Source organism: Chelonoidis abingdonii, chromosome 6 (genome assembly GCF_003597395.2).
Source record: "Chelonoidis abingdonii isolate Lonesome George chromosome 6, CheloAbing_2.0, whole genome shotgun sequence".
NCBI lineage: Eukaryota > Metazoa > Chordata > Testudines > Testudinidae > Chelonoidis > Chelonoidis abingdonii.
In genome coordinates, this window is record NC_133774.1 from 7,511,312 (window position 1) to 7,527,313 (window position 16,002).

General features: G+C 43.4%; 1 protein-coding gene across 11 annotated transcripts in view; it reads right to left on the minus strand.

Annotated features, from left to right (window-relative positions):
* CELF4 (CUGBP Elav-like family member 4) overlaps positions 1-16,002 on the minus strand; it is an 866,187-nt gene that overhangs the window by 762,691 nt on the left and 87,494 nt on the right. For all 11 annotated transcript variants that reach the window (XR_012656054.1, XR_012656052.1, XR_012656051.1 and 8 more), the window contains exon 2: positions 1,335-1,417. Coding sequence is in view for 2 of the 11 variants with exons in the window: in XM_032779828.2 (XP_032635719.1) it covers positions 1,335-1,417 (83 nt within the window). In the remaining 9 variants the exon portion in view is untranslated. The remainder of the gene's footprint in view (positions 1-1,334; positions 1,418-16,002) is intronic.

Sequence of the window (16,002 nt, forward strand, 5' to 3'; positions counted from 1 at the left end):
CTAAGAAGCTGTTATCTGAAACATCCCTATGCTAAGTATCTGCCTTTTGTTAGCGTGTGCACACCCACTCTTTAGTTGGCAGCCCAGGCGCAGAGAGGGCATGGATTTAAAACAAACAAACAGGAAGGAATCACCCCTTAGTAGCAACAATGCAACCAGAGCCACTCATATTTTTTAGAAGAACTAGTTTGGTGGAGCTGTCACCAGGTATGAAGGTATTCTTGGTGAACAATGCGCACACACAAAGCATGCCCTTTATGACAAAGATCACACCAAATGTGTAAGTGCGTAGGCATCTTAAGGGGATGAAAAGATAAGTAAGCAGAGACTGATATAGGACCATGGGAATATCAGGAGACGCAACAATTTCTCAGCAGTTGAGAGTAACTTGAGTATAGTGATATCAACTCCCAACTTGCATACAGGGCTAGATTTAAAGTCATGCAGAGCCTTGTTCAAAACTCTGAGTGTATAGACTTATGGGCAAACCTTTCCTCACAGCCTTTTCATTCCACACGTACCCTTTGCCCCCTAACCTTTATGGACGCATCTCCCTCTCCCCCCTGAGTCCTTGATCCTTTACCCACATGAGACAGAGCAGGCAGAGATGCTCCCTCCAGCTGCAATCAGATCTGCACTGTGTTGCTTCCTGTCCCTGGACACCAACTACACCCATGTCTCCCACTGCCCACCCTTACCACTGGCCTGAGAAACCCAAGGACCTGTCTCAATCTGTCCCTGCGGGGCAGGTCTTCCCTTCAGAGCGATGTTTCTATTTTTAGTTCTGCTTGTGTTGTCTGAACCTCAGATCTTGCTCATGTGAATAATTTTCCTCATTATCTCATGTTCTTCTCTCGCTCTCTTTTTTCTCCTTGTCTCGCTGCCTTTCCAATCCGCTACAGCTGCTTGAATACTAAAGCAATTGAGTCAAACCACTTTGTCATCAGGAATATGTTTTCAGTCTGTGATAACTTAATAATTCAATCCGTTTCTTTTTGCCGTCATGACTTGCTTTGTTGAGGGGGGGAAGTGGAGGTGTTACCTCATACACACGTCCATGTACAAATCAGAAGGCTCAGCCCTAAAGCCCCTTTCTCAAAAGGTGGCAGAATCCAGCCTCAAATGGGTTATATTCCATTGAGGGCTTCTGAGTATAACAAGCAGCTGGGGTTTGGTATGTCTGGAAACGTCTAAGCTGGATTGTGGCACCTTGATTTTATTAGCTTGATGCAAATATGGACTCATCTGAGCAACAACAGTCATTAATCATCCTACTCCAAAATGGGAATGTAATATGCAACCCAGTGCAGATGAAAACAGCAATCTGGACTCACCCCTGGCAGTGTCTTCTGTTCATGCAGTGCGCTCTGGGCCTTCAGGGCAGACTCCCTTTCGCAGTATGTTAGGAAGGCACAGCCTGCAAATGAAAGACAACCCCGCGTTAAGTACAGAGCTTCAGTGCGGATCAGCTTAGGAGCAGGATGCAGAACAATGCTAAGTTTCTTCCTTTTCCAGCGAGGGAGCTGCAGACTCCCTTTCCCTAGTGGGATACTCTCCCAAGAATAGAATGAATCCCTTTCCCCAGGCCTTCGTGATAAAAGGAAACTGTCCAACGTGTGCTCATCGCAGGGTGATTCTGCGTCACTGCATTTATCAGTGCTGGGTAAAAAGCGCAGAGCAGTATGGGGAGCAGAGAGGAACCCACTCCCGCACTAATGAGGCTGTTGATATGGGACTGACATGTTATTCCTACCAAATTGCAGCAATGCGGACAAGGAGTGGCGTGTGGAACCAAGATCTCCTCAGCACACTGAGGACCATGATTAAATCCTCATGCTCCCCTTTTGTACCACACATCCAGAGTAAGGGAAGCACAAGGACTTGGGATTTCCAGCTGCAGAGGATGACACATAGCACTTAACCTGACTCACATCCCCGCGTAGCACCCTGTTTGCATTCACACTGGAGAATAACCACCTTGCGCTCCCTGCCTGCTCAAAGCCAGGCACATGAAGGAAATCACACTGAAGCCCAGATGAACAATCCAAACATCATATCACTTTAGAAATCATTAGAAATTCAGAGCTGCCACAGTCAATCAGATCACTGGTCCAACTAGGAGGACAGCCTATCAACTGCAAGGGCCATTGCCTGCCATTGTAGAATGGTAAAGGAAAGTAAAAAACCTCATTACACAACAGGCCAACATTGCAATACCCTAGTTGTGCATGCGATGTGACCTGATTATTCCCCCTTACTGGAGTATACAGAAAGCCCGCCAGTCACTGCGGCACAAGAACTGCCTATTATGCACAGGTCACTTTCCCAGAAAGTTACTACAAAACAATTACAACCTGTCTCCCCACCACCCCCACAGCTTCGACTGGAGATATCTGACCAGTCAAGCTTTAGATCGTTTGTTCATCAAACCGTGAGCTTCTTCCAAAGCTGGAAAGAAGGAAAGGGGAGTCTTCTCAACAACTGTCTATTTGTGTTCCATTACCTTGCCTTAGAATCACAAATATAGGGCTGGAAGGACCCTAAAGAGTGCATTTTCTCTATTCCCCTGTGCTGAGAAAGGATTAAGTATACATAGACCCACCAGCTCCTCTTTCTTTGTTTATTCTCCTGTCAATCATACTTTGTTTAAATCTTAGATCGTGATCTCCCCGGGACACAAATTGCCTTTCTATTATTTGTGTGGTGTTCAACACAACGGGGCCTTGATCTCTGACTGGGGTCCTTAGGTGCTAACCCAGAAGAAATAAAATAGGTCACTTCTCTCTTTTAAGAAGTTCTAAGTAGAATACGTTAGAACAGAGACTCTCAACCTACTTACTGTTGTGGGCTGCATATGTGGCCCATGATATATTATGTGCACCGCATCCAATACTACCCGCATGACCCTGAGGATGTCACATGGATTGCAGCTGTGTGCTAATGGGCTGCAAGCATCCCATGGGCCATGGGGTTGAGAACCACTGGGTTAGAGGATGGAATAAGTTAAAAGGAACTTTTCTAAGTATTTTCTTGAAGGACTCACCCCACTACCTCCCACAAACTGGATGATCATTAGAATCAGGAGATGGAAAAAACTGGCTGGATCATCTCATCTAAGGTCTGTGGGGGGGTGGGGGTGGCTCCTTTTAGTATATTCTGACTGTTCACATGTATCATGCATCAGTGACTGTGCACATCAGAAGAAAATCAACAGCGAGGTAAGCAAGAGAGGCAGGAGCAGCTCTGAGCAGCAATGATTTTATTCTCTCTAATTGGTACCATTCAATTCTTCTTTCAACTTTCAGTGGCTCTGTGCACACGTGTGTGTGTAATTTTATTTATTTTTGCATGGGGAGGAGTGGGGACAGTGGCAGTGAAGGCTCAAGGGTGGAGAGCGGGGGGTTAATGGATTGAAAAGGGTTTTTAAAAGTTGCTTGTAGCTTGATAATCAAATGGGAAACAATGCCTAAATTTAATTTCAGTGATAAATCATAAGCAAAGAGCTCTCTGACCAGACACAATAAGAAAATCTCCCTTTGGTAGCAGAGCTGGACCAGTTGATACAGTCTAATTAGGCACATGATAGCACACTGTTATAGAGATAAACTATATAGTGTAAAGCTCCCATAATGGTAGTTATATATTTCCTCTTATTGTGATGGCCATGACGACAGCTTAGAATAATGAAGCCCTGCAATGCTGGCCACACTGTGACCATAATTCAGATCTCTCAGGCAGAAGGCTCCTCCTTTCATTATAAAAGCAGCATTTCCTTCAGAGATCCAGCCAGGGTGTGATGAGTTATCAGGAGGAAGCAACCAAAATGAAATCCCTTCCACAGCTGAATGTGCCTGCACTGGAATTGCAAAGAACTCCCAGGTACGCTGTATATAACAGAGGGCATCAAAATGTCATCGGCTCCTCAAACAAGGCAGTCAGGGCATAAAGATTTTGAAATGGAAGGAGGAAATTTAATCAGCGACTCGCATATGGCATGGCACCAGGCAAGAAAGGGAACGAATGTTTCAGGCAAAACAAAAAAAGACTTTTGTTGAAGTAACTTTTCAGCACACTCCATGATACGCAGCATGCCTGAGAGTTATAATTTATGTCGACAGCCTCTCATTAGGGAAATTGATGGCACAGCCTCAGTGGTACCTTTTTCAGAAACAAATATTTAAGTGAATTTAGTGTTGCCAGATTAACAGCACCAGAGAGGGTTATCCCATTCCCACCAAACAATGAAAAAGAGTAGGCAGCAGCAACGCAAACTTCCCCATACTGGTTGCCAATGTGCCACAAACCTGACTCAAATTTGAAGGAGTCACCCCATGGCTGTCCGTAGGCCTTGGCTTCTAAATCAGTGCCAATTGTGAGGAGATTTTTTAAATGTGTTAAGGAACTAGACTGAGATTCAAAAGTACAGATGCGCAAAAAAGGAATTTCCCTCTTAGATGTAATTTTGACATCTCAACATTTGTTTTCATTCCAAATTGGGATGAAATATCAAAATATACTTTTTTCATGGAATTAAAAGCTATGAAAAATGTCAAACCAGAAATGTCAGAACAATCAGTTCAACATCACATGACATCTACCAATGGCACTGTGTCACCTCAGGGGAGTTGCAGTTCTGGTGTCTCTTACCACCACTCTCTCCTATGGGTTGTGCTTCCCAGCCAGACTACGTCTCCCACAATGCACTCACAGTCATGTGAATACACCCATGTAGTCTGGCCAAAGAGTACAGCCCATAGGCGACAATGGCAGCATTAGATATTCAAACACATACGAAATGTTGTGGAAACAGGCAGGTGTGGTCTAATGTTGAACTGATTCAAAATAAAACATTAAGGTTCAGTTCAACAAATGTTTCTGAAGCTAAACATTTCTTTTATTTTCCAGACAGAAAAATTGAAGACAAGACAAAAACAAAATTTTCCATAGGAAAATTTCAATTTTGCAGAAACTACATTCTGCTGAAAAATCATTTTGATGAAAAGTTCTGGAGCCACTCTACTCAACAACTCACTTGACAGAACAATTTGCCTACAGCAACCTGGGCTGGATGTGTACCTGACCCGTAGATAAAGGTTTCATACCCTATAACACCACTTGAGCCATCCAGCATCCTCACTTAATGGTATTTTTGAAGCACATCTTATAAAGAAAGGAACGCTGAAGGCTGTGCCTTTTTCTGTCAGCTACCTATATGGGTGACAATGAGAATACACAACTACAGTGCATAAGAATTATATCTGGGTCTGAAGAAAAATTAATTGACTATTTGTTGATAATGAAGGGTTTTTTCTTAGTTATTCCTCATTTGAATTTAGTTTCTCTGGACCTTGCTGAATTTTCCAGGCAGATATGAATTAACTAAAGGATGCTCTGTTTGGATCACCTTTTTCTGGCTGTTCATTTGCTACCAATGGCCAGCTCTTTGGGATAGTACATAAACATCTGGAAACTCCCAGATGTTAATTAGCTCAGCCTATTGAACTGCAGTCTCTGGGAACCATGAGGATGTATGAAGTGTTCTCCTGGGAGACTGGGTTGTTAAAGAGAAGGGGAAACAAAAACAGAAGCAGAGATGGAAAAAGAAAAGCTCTATTTTAATTTTACCTCCAGAGAATTCAATAAAGTAATAATTGCATGAAATATATGTAGATGATAGTTGCAGTGATGGTGATGCCAACCCTATAATAAATCCCCTGAAGAATTTGCAGAAATTGGGGGTGAAAAACAGTCGTGGGCACAGATTCTGATCTGAGTGATGACCATGGAAACCCAGAGTTACCCTCCACCTGAATTATGCTTGATTTATGCCTGTGTCACTGAAATCAGAATCTGGCCCACAGAATCTAAATCCATTTTGCTTGACATCTCGCCATGGACTGAACTGAATTAGTTTGCTCACATAGCCAGTAGTGTTCAGCTATATATAGACAGGGATCTCTTTTCTATTTTCTCTGTTCTTCTTCAGCCACCCAAGGGATTATGCATTATCTGGACCTCTAGTAATAATGCAGTGATATATCTGCGGGATGAAGATGACGCATATTGGCCAACTATTAATAGTTGTAATTAAGGGCTTCCCCCCCCGCCCTTCCTTGCTTTATTTTGGCAAAGAGCCACAAGTATCCTGGCACAGTCTCTCTCCTTTGCCCACTGTTTAAACCAAAGGACAAGCACTTAGCAACACCAGACCATTTCTTTGCCTGATATATGTTTGATGACATCTTATATGATTTTCTCTATCTCTGTACATAACCTCATAGAGAACATGCTTGTAAGTATACATCTGATGCGTGATACATGCTTGTCACCCCTTTATTTCTGGATGAGGAAGTGCTGCCTAGTGGCTAGAACACAGCCCAGCATCACAGCTCTTCTACTTATTTGCTGTGTGCCTGTGAATAAGTCACTTAAAGTATGGCTCCCAGCCAGTAGAAAGACGCTCATTGACTTCAGTGGGCTTTGGTTCAGGCCCTTAATCGTTCTGTGCTTCCATGTATACATTGGTTCTGTGAGGGGCTTTAAGATCCTCAGATGAAAGCCACAAATGAAAATCCAGATTCTGATCTCAGTGGCACCAGCGTAAATCCAGAGAAGCCCCATAGAAGTCAGTGCCATTACTCCAAAGATATGCTGGGGTCACTGAGTTCATATCATCTTGCTTCACACCTGAGATTCTATGGGTCTGATTCTGATCTCAGTTATATCAATGTTAAACCAAAACCATCATTTTCACCTTACTGGGGTTACTTCAGATTAACTCAGATCAGAATTGGAGCCTCGGTAAGGGAAAAAATCTTATTGACAGAACTTTTAAAAGCAGCACTGACCGAGGCCAACTAACCAGCAGACTTGCTGAAGCAGTTTTTTTCAGGTCAGACCTTTTTCTGTGATGTATCATTGTATTTGAGGCTGATTAATTTATCCTGAAGCATATGCTGTTTGCACTGCTTCTTCAAGGATTTCACATCAAAGGGGGGAGTCACAAATGTAACTTATTTATGTCCTACATCAGTTTATGAAAACTGCATAAATTATTTGTGTGTGCGTGTGTGTGTGTGTGTGTGTGTGTGTGTACACACACACACTAAAGTTGTCATGTTTCTATTTAAATAATAATGAAAAAACACGTTACTCAAGCATCCCTGAGCGTCTCTATTTGATGTATATATTGATATCTCCTACAGGCCTCAAGCAAGAATCAGAGCCTTATCATGGCAGGTGCTGTACAAAGAAGCAAATAAGGAAAAGTCTATCTGTCTTAGGTACTTAAATGGCCCCCATAGTATCTGGGCACCTTGCAATCGTTTATCTATCCTCGCAGCAGACTTGAGAGGCAGGGCAGTGTTATTATGTCCGTTGGACAGATGGGGAACTGAGGCCTAGAGAGACTAAATGACTTGCTCAAGGTCACACACAGAGTCTGTGGAGGAGCAGAGACTTGAACCAGGTCTCCCAAAATCCAGGCTAGGGCCCAGTCCTTCCTCTGTCAAAAAAAATTAGATTTCAACTACCAACACAGAGAAAAAAGATGTTACTAGTTAGGTAACTTATTCAAGTTGATGCCTCAGATGATGACTCCAGTATGGGAATTCAAAGAGAGACAGGACCTTTTTCCTTTGAGCTATCCTGGATCTTTGTCTCTGGGTTTAAAACTATTCTAATTTGCTCAGTCTAGAGTGTATCCTCCAAGCATTGATCACTGGAGTGTTCCTGGGATCTGAAATAATGTATCTAATTTCTTTATCTGTCACCTCCTCTGCCTATCTCCACCCCGCCACAACCACTGAGTGCTAACTGTTTGGAGGAAATACAGGCATATAAATCTTCCTGGACATCATCTTCTCCGTCAGATTCCTCAAAAGGCAGATTAATATTTGAAAGGCCCTGTTGTGTGGAATGATCATTTTTTCCTCTTGAAATTGTTTGCCATCGAGTCTTAGAAGGCTAGCATTTCCCATTCAATTGAATTTATATAATACCGTAAATAGTCGTTCATAAGCTGAATATTTTCGGTAAAAAAGTGATGCATCAAAGAGCATGGATCAGCTTTTAAATGGGTCTACACCAAAATTTGATGATTTTAAACTCTATGGAATCATTGAATTGAATATCTAATACATTGTCATTTTGTTTACCTGGAACATTTGCAGACATGGAGCCCCCTCAGCTCCCTGTGGCCACAGTTCGCCATTCCTGGAGAATCGCGGCCACAGGGAACTGAGGGGGCTCCATGTCTGCAGATGCTCCAGGTAAACAAAATGTCCTGACCTGCCAGCAGCTTACCCTGACGAGCCAGGAGCCAAAGTTTGCCAACCCCTTAAATAATATAGGGTCGGCTTATGAAAGGGTCATACAGTTTTTGCTATTTTTACTTAACCATCTTATAAATGAACAGGCTAATGAACAAGTATATAAGGTATATATGTTATATTACATTTATACACACACGCCAAAATTTATATTAATGCATCACATTAAGAATCAAAGAGTCAGGAAACACAAAAGTTAACATTTCTATGAGATTATTAACTCACCTAACATTGCACATATTGTCCTTTAAATTACACATTAATAGACAAAGTGCAATCATGCAAAAATCCTTCCTCAGGTTCAGCAACACCTAACTTCTATCAGTAGCCCCAATGAGAGGCTCCTCTCTTAATAATGAAGTTGTACTATGATCAGTAATAAGTGAACTGCCTTAGGGTCAGTTTGGCTTCACTTTGAAGAAGCATCCAATTGCCCAGATGTATATGCAAAAGTTATTATTTATACTGCCAGCCTGAGAAATTTGGCCTGAAACCTCACAAGAAGAGTGCCTCCCATGCTATCAACAGTACTTCTTGCTTCTAGTGGGGTAAGAACTGCTCTGCAAGAGCTTTGCTTGCAGACTTTTGTACTCCTGCTTCCAGCTACACCCTTGTGTCTGATCCATCTCTGTTCAGCTCATCGTGTGTTAAATCCTTCTCTAAGTGTGTGCACAAATTAATTAGGCTCTGAACCGTCTGTTCTGGGTCCTGCCTTTAGAGTCCTCTCTGCTGTTAGTAGCATATGAATCACTCGGTGGATTCTGAAACATTTCTAGATGCTTCTCAAACTGTTTTTCCCCTTGTCTCCCCTTATTACTGATCATCAGTCCCACTTGCTTTTCAGGGACTCTTTCCAATTTTGCTTCCTATGTTTCCAGAATTCTCAAATAATCCATCAGCAGTTCCATTATCGTGACTTGGAGTTCAAAAAATTGGCACTTTCCATCTCTTGGGTCCTCCAGCTGCCTTTTCAAATGGCCCAAATCAAATGGCCCTTTCTAAACACCACCAAAACTTTAATCCCTCTCTCTGCCATGTCTGGCTTCCTCCTAGCCTGACATTTTAGTCCCCAAACCAAGAGCAAAGATAACAGTAGTTTGCCCAGGTGAACAGTGCACACGGCTTGTGAAGAAATATTAAAGTTTTGACCCAACTTTAGTTCCCATTATTTTTCAGAATTTGCTAGACAATAGGAGTTTGGATTTTCATTCCATGATGAAATGAGCAATGAGAAGTCTGCAAGGATCATTCATGCAAGTGTAGGAACTGCAGACCACATATGTACAGACTTTATGGTCAGACGGAGGTTAGTAATTCAGCATTCAATGCCAGGAACACACAAAGATCAGACCTTACAGGCACATGAGCATTTTCCTGGCACTTTTGCTACTGTGAGAGCAGCAGCTCTTTCTCACAAGATTTTTCAGACCAAGGTGACAGACGTTTTCTGAGAATTAAACCCACAAGATTCACAATTCAAGCTGGTTGAAATCTCACAGGATCCACTGACTTCAAAAGATATCCAATTTGGGACTAAAATCTCAGGAAAACAGCTTGTAAAATTCCAGCATCTGTGACTCCAAATGCTAATTTAGCTTTGAAGATCATTTTAAATCTAATCCAGATCCCAACACTCCTCCTTATCTCACCTCGCGCACGTGCTCACTTAAGGCCAAATTCTGCCCTGCATTTGTTTCTTGGTCTTTGCATTGGAAAGGATTTGAGGAGCTCACAGTGTTAATCTAACTACACCCAGTAGTAGTACCAACTTGTACATGTGGTTTCTGGCTTATTAATAACGCACTTCCCTCTGCTGTAAACCCACGTGCTCCTTTCATCACAATAGTGTTTACTCAGTTTTGTCTGAGGTACCGACCACAGGATCTGGCAATGAGTGAGTCTGAATAAATTCTACACTGACCTCCGGGCCTGATCCTGGATGTTATGGTCCCAGTTCACCCAGAAGTAAGATTTGCCCTCTATGCCGAGGAGAGAACAGACTGAGGTGTTGGCCCAAATGCTTAATTTCTCCTCCTTTAAATAATGAGCTTTCAAAAATAAGCCAGGTCTAGCAAAGGAACCCGAAAGGTGAAATGCAGAAGTTTTGATCAAAATATATATGGCAGTATAAAAATGCAGCTCACTCTTCCTTTAACAAAAGTTTGAGATCATACTTATCTCCTTAATAATGCTAAGCAGCATTCTCCATGTGTCAGAAAAGTCAATATCAAAAGGTACCAGAAAAGTAAGCTGCTTTCTACAGTTGTGACTGTGGCCACTTTTTTTCCTGCTGCTCTTTGGCTGTTTCCTCCATTTCACTCCTGCTACCACCTCACAGTCATTTCACGTCAGCTTCATTTTACTCCTGTCCCTTCTACCACACTGCTTCCTCTCCAATCTCTACTCCTCTGCCCTGTTCCCCTCCTTCCCTTCATCCTTCCAATTAGCTAATTGTCTCTTAACAAAACCTCAACCAAGGAATTAAACCCCTCCCAAAAAATCCTGGCACTAACATGAGGTTTGCCAGCCATCCCTGCTTGTATGTTCTATCCCTTTCCTTAACCCCATGTCTGCCTTGTCTATTTTGACTGTAAGCTCTCTGGAACAAGAATGGATCCTCACTGCGCTAGGGATGGTTTATTACTTTATGCCTGTACAGTACCTAGCACAGTGAGGATCCATTCTGGTTCATTCCTTGGCACTACCACAATGCAGATAATAAATAATCCTTCCCTTTACACACCCTGATTTTCAATCTCTGGAATCTCTCTCTGTCTTTAAAAGTTTCCTTTTGGGAAAGAAATTTCTCATGTTTTAGTCTTAGCCTAAGATGACCTTTTCCTCACCCTAATTGGTAGGTTTCAGGAGAATAAGGTGATTTACACGCTGTACCTCTGTCTAGTCACTGCCAAACTGATGATTTACCAATGGGTCAAGATCATCAAAAGGAACGTCCGTTCATCCGTCCGTAGCTAAAGGTGTCAACTTCTGTGAAATACTTAAATTAGGCTTCAGCAGCAGATCACAATGTGCTTTGCAGTCAGTGCACTAACGAGGCCTCATACAGAGGTAAAACTACAGTAAACATTCCCTAAGCCTGTGTAAAATAGGGCACAGCAAGCGTCCTGGGCCTCCCCAAGTCAACACAGAGAATGACTGGAAAGACTGGTAGTAAAACCAGAAATTGTGATTCCTGCTCTGGCGCTCTACCTAGCGGTGCAAGTAATAAGCCAACAGAACAAAGAATTTGCAGAAAGTGACATTCTTCAGGTTACTTGTTAGTTATTAAAATGACAGTAGCACCAACAGAGGTCAATGCCCCATAGTGCTAGGCCCACTCCAAGCCCATAACAGCAGCCAGTTCCTGCCTCAAAGAGGGTATAATTGTGCTAAAGAAAGACACACAGCAGGCAGGCAGAAGAAAAAGATGTAGTAACTCAGGAGAACGTGGCAGACGACAGAATTGAACCCAGTCTCCCATATAAGACCATCCTTCCTCTTAAGTGCTGAAAATGTGTGGTACATGGGCGACAGTGCCCCAAAGAGCTTACAGTCTAAATTACTCTCACTAGCTAAGACACAGACCTATCTATCTTAGGTACTTAGATGGCCCCCATAACTGTAGAACCTGAGTCCTTAATCCTGTAAGTTAGAGACTGGAGAGATGGCATTGTTGTACCAACTTAGGTATGTAGGCCATGCCTATCACCATAATATCTGAGTAACTGCGCTGCAAGCTAAGCAGAAAGGATGTAAGAATTAGGCTACACAGAAAGAGGTCCTAAGGCTTCCAGTTTTCACAAAGCTACAAAGCAGCATTCTTTCTTTGTGGGGCGGGGGGGAGGGAGGAGAGAGAGAGTGCCATTAATTGTATGAAGATCTGTGTCATTTACAAACCCTCTGTCTCCTAAGTTAAAAAGGGCTCTTGTCCGTTTAAAGGGAAGGAAGTATAATTTTCGAACGAATGGAAAAGACAAGTTAGAGTGTCACTAATGGAGAGAAGTTTCAGAGTGGCAGCTGTGTTAGTCTGTGTCAGCAAAAGCAATGAGGAGTCCTTGTGGCACCTTAGAGACTAACAAATGTATTTAGGCATAAGCTTTTACGGGCTAGAGCCCACTTCATCAAAAGTGGAAAATACAGGAGCAGGATGGGGTTTGCTACATGAAAGGATGAGGGTTGCTTTACCAAGTGTGAGGTCCATCTACCAAGATAAATCAATTAACAGCAGGATACCAAGAGAGTAAAAATAACTTTTGAAGTGGTAAAAGAGTGGCTCATTACAGACAGTTGACAAGAAGGTGTGAGTAACAGTAGGGAGAAATTAGTATTGGGGAAATTAAGTTTAGGTTTTGTAATGACCCAACTACTCCCAGTCTTTATTGAGGCCTAATCTGATGGTATCCAGTTTCCAAATTAATTCCAGATCTGCAGCTTCATACTGGAGTCTGTTTTTGAAGTTGTTGTTTTTTTGGGGGGGGTGGTGGTTTTGTTTTGTTTTGTTTTGTTTTTGAAGAATTGCCACTTTTAGATCTGTTACTGAATGACCACTGAGATTGAAGTGTTCTCCTACTGGTTTTTGAATGTAATGGAGAGATCTGAATGGTGCCTATTTTTGACTGAATTATGAAATTAGCGAATGAACGGAATGGAGTAGATGGGACGCAGCTAAACTGTAGTCAAGCATTTGATACAGCGCCTCACAAAACAAAACAAACTGGGCTGGCTGCTGAGAAGAGTTGCACGTGCTCTGGCTGGAGGACTATCTGTGATAAATGGCAGTGTATTGGGGTGGAAAAGGTAGCTAGTGTGGCAATAGATCTGCTCTTATTTAACATTCATGATCTGGGACAGGGATTAAATAGCACATTAATGAGATATGCAGATAAGACAAAACTGGGTGGTGTTCCAAACCCCAGTGATGTAAAGGAACCACAGGCTGTATCCTGTAAGGGGCTGAGCACTGCAGCAACATATTCAGTGCCTTTAAGCTATAGGGTGGGGAGCTGACAGTTCTCAGCACCTTAAAGGATTCAGCCCTTAGAGAGGTTAGAAATACAGACAGCAAATACCCAAGGATAAAACATCTGGAAATTCAATGGGAGGAAGGAACTTGAAAAGCAGTAATGCCAAAAGACACCTATAGGAGACAGTAGCCCAGCATGATCTTGCAAATGTAGCCTGGGGGCTGTGGGGGAGTCTAGAAAGAGGCATCACATCATGGAACAGAGGCAGCCTTCATTTCTGAGCACCTGGGCACCAGAAAGACACTGAGGGGAAAAAGGGAATGTAGAGAAGAGCAATAAACATGGTTAGTGGGTCAGAAGGACTGATTTCTATATAAGAACTACCACACTGGGCCAGTCCAATGGCCCATTTAACTCACTATTCTGTCTCAGAGTGGCCACTGCCAGATGCTTTGGAGGGAATGAACAGAACAGGGCAACTACTGGGTGAGCCATCCCGTCACTCAGTCCCAGCTTCTAGTAGTTGGAGATTTAGGGACACCGAGAGCATGGGCTGAATCCCTGACAGTCTTTCCTAATAGCCACTGATGGACCTATCCCGCATGAACTTATCCAATTCGTTTTTGAATCCTGTTCTACTTTTGACCTTCACAGAATCCCATGCCAATGGGTTCCACAAGTTGACTGTGGATTTTGTGAAGTGCTGCCTTTTGTTTGTTTTAAACCGGCTGCCTATTAATTTCAACAGGTGACCCCCACTTCTGGTGTTATATGAAGAGGTAACTAACACTTCCCTATTCCATTTTTTCCATTCCATTCATGATTCCATAGACCTCCGTCATATCAACCCTTCCTTGTCTCTTTCCCAAACTGAACAGTCCCAGTCTTTTTAGTCTGTCATCATATGGAAGCTGTTCCATACTCCTGATCATTTTGATGCCCTTCTCTGCACCTTTTCCAATTATAAGTAAGGTCAATAGAACTAAACACATCTACCGTGGCTAAATGATGACTTAAGGGGATAGATGCTAGCCAGCTACAAAGCTTTGAAGGGTGCAAACACCACATATGAAGAGGAATTGTTTGGGGTGGTTCTAGGGAATAATAATTAATGACATGAAATTCAACAAATTAATATTTAGGCTGAACATCAGTAAAGCTTCCTAGCCTAGCTTCTATGAAGTGGTGGTTTCAGTGTCTGTTTTTTGATGTAAGCTATTCTCTCTCTGTTGAGTCTTTAATCTTTTGGAGGCAGTGATCATGCTGGATGTGTGTACATTTGTATGGCATATAGCACAATGTAGCCCTATTTCCTGATCAGGTCCTCTAGGGCCATAATAAACAATTATAACAGTAGAAGAGTCTTACAAAGGAAATTCCTCATCCCATGGAGACTTTACATCACAGCTGGATGTCTTTCTAAATAATATCCCCTAGTTCAATAGTTCTCAACTTTTCTGGTATCATGACCCCTGTAGAGGTGCGCAGACTCACCCCGGCGGCACCTCCTGCTGGTTGTCCTCAGGAATTAGCATCCAGCCTCCAAAGAGCCCTCTTCAGTCCGGTGTCTTGCCGCTACTGCTGGCCCCCCGTGTCCCTTCCAGGACCCCAGTGCCCCTTTTACTGAGTGCTGTCCCCTGGCAGTACCCCCACAGTTCTGAGTCTCTCCTTCCCAGGGGAACCCCCACTTCACTTCAATCTTGGCTACTGCCCAGTCTCCATCTAGCCCCTGTTCACTGGGGCAGACTGCAGTATCAGCCACTCATAACAGGCAAAGGGGTTTGGACCTGCTGCCCCTGCCTCCCCATGGGCTGCCCCATTGCAACCCTGCACCTATTCAGCCTATAGTCAGGCCAGCAGCCCAGGGCTTTCTAGGCTGGAGCTCCCAGCTCCTCTGGCTCTTCCTCAGCCCTGCTCTCAATCTAGGTGTCTTGCTTAGGTCCCTGCAGCCAGGCCCTTCTCCCTCTCCAAGCAGAGGGAGACTGTCTGGGCTTCTGGCTCACAGCCTCTGATAGGGGCCAGCTGGGCCTGATTGGGACATGGCCACAGCTGAGCCAACTTTCCCCAATCAGGCCAGGCTTCTTGCCCCAGCCACAGCCCTCTCATGGGCTGTTCTAAGCCCCTCAGGGCAGGAGCAGGTGTCTACCCCCCTACAACCCCATATTTACAACGGGAAGAGAAAGGGCTCTCTGCCCTCTAGCCATATAAAAGGGAGCATGGTGGCAACTGTTTGAACTATTCCCAACCTCACTGGGGGTCATGACCTCCCTGATTCAGAACCTATGTTGTTCAGGCTTCAGTTATTGGGCTTCATGCAGGAATTACTGGGTGAAACTTTGTGACCTATATAGGACATCAGACTAAATTCCCATAATGGCCCCTCCCAACCTTAAAGTCAATCAATCAATAAGGGAAAGAACGGACGTTCCATTCCCAGAGACACTGAAAACGGCACTATGCCAAGTCATGGGGTCTATAAGGCAGAGAGCAATCCTGCACTGGTTGACGCTGGACCTAGTGACCTAATCGTCCTTTACTCATGTCTGATTTTCATGATTCCCTCTTGCTGCAACTTCAATACACTCTTCCATCCAAACAGAGAGACATTTTGACTTTAAATACAAAAGCACCTCTCTCAGAAAGAACAGCCCTCCTCCAAACAATCACCGCATCAAGTGACTGGAGCGGAAAGAGATCTTAAGTGACAA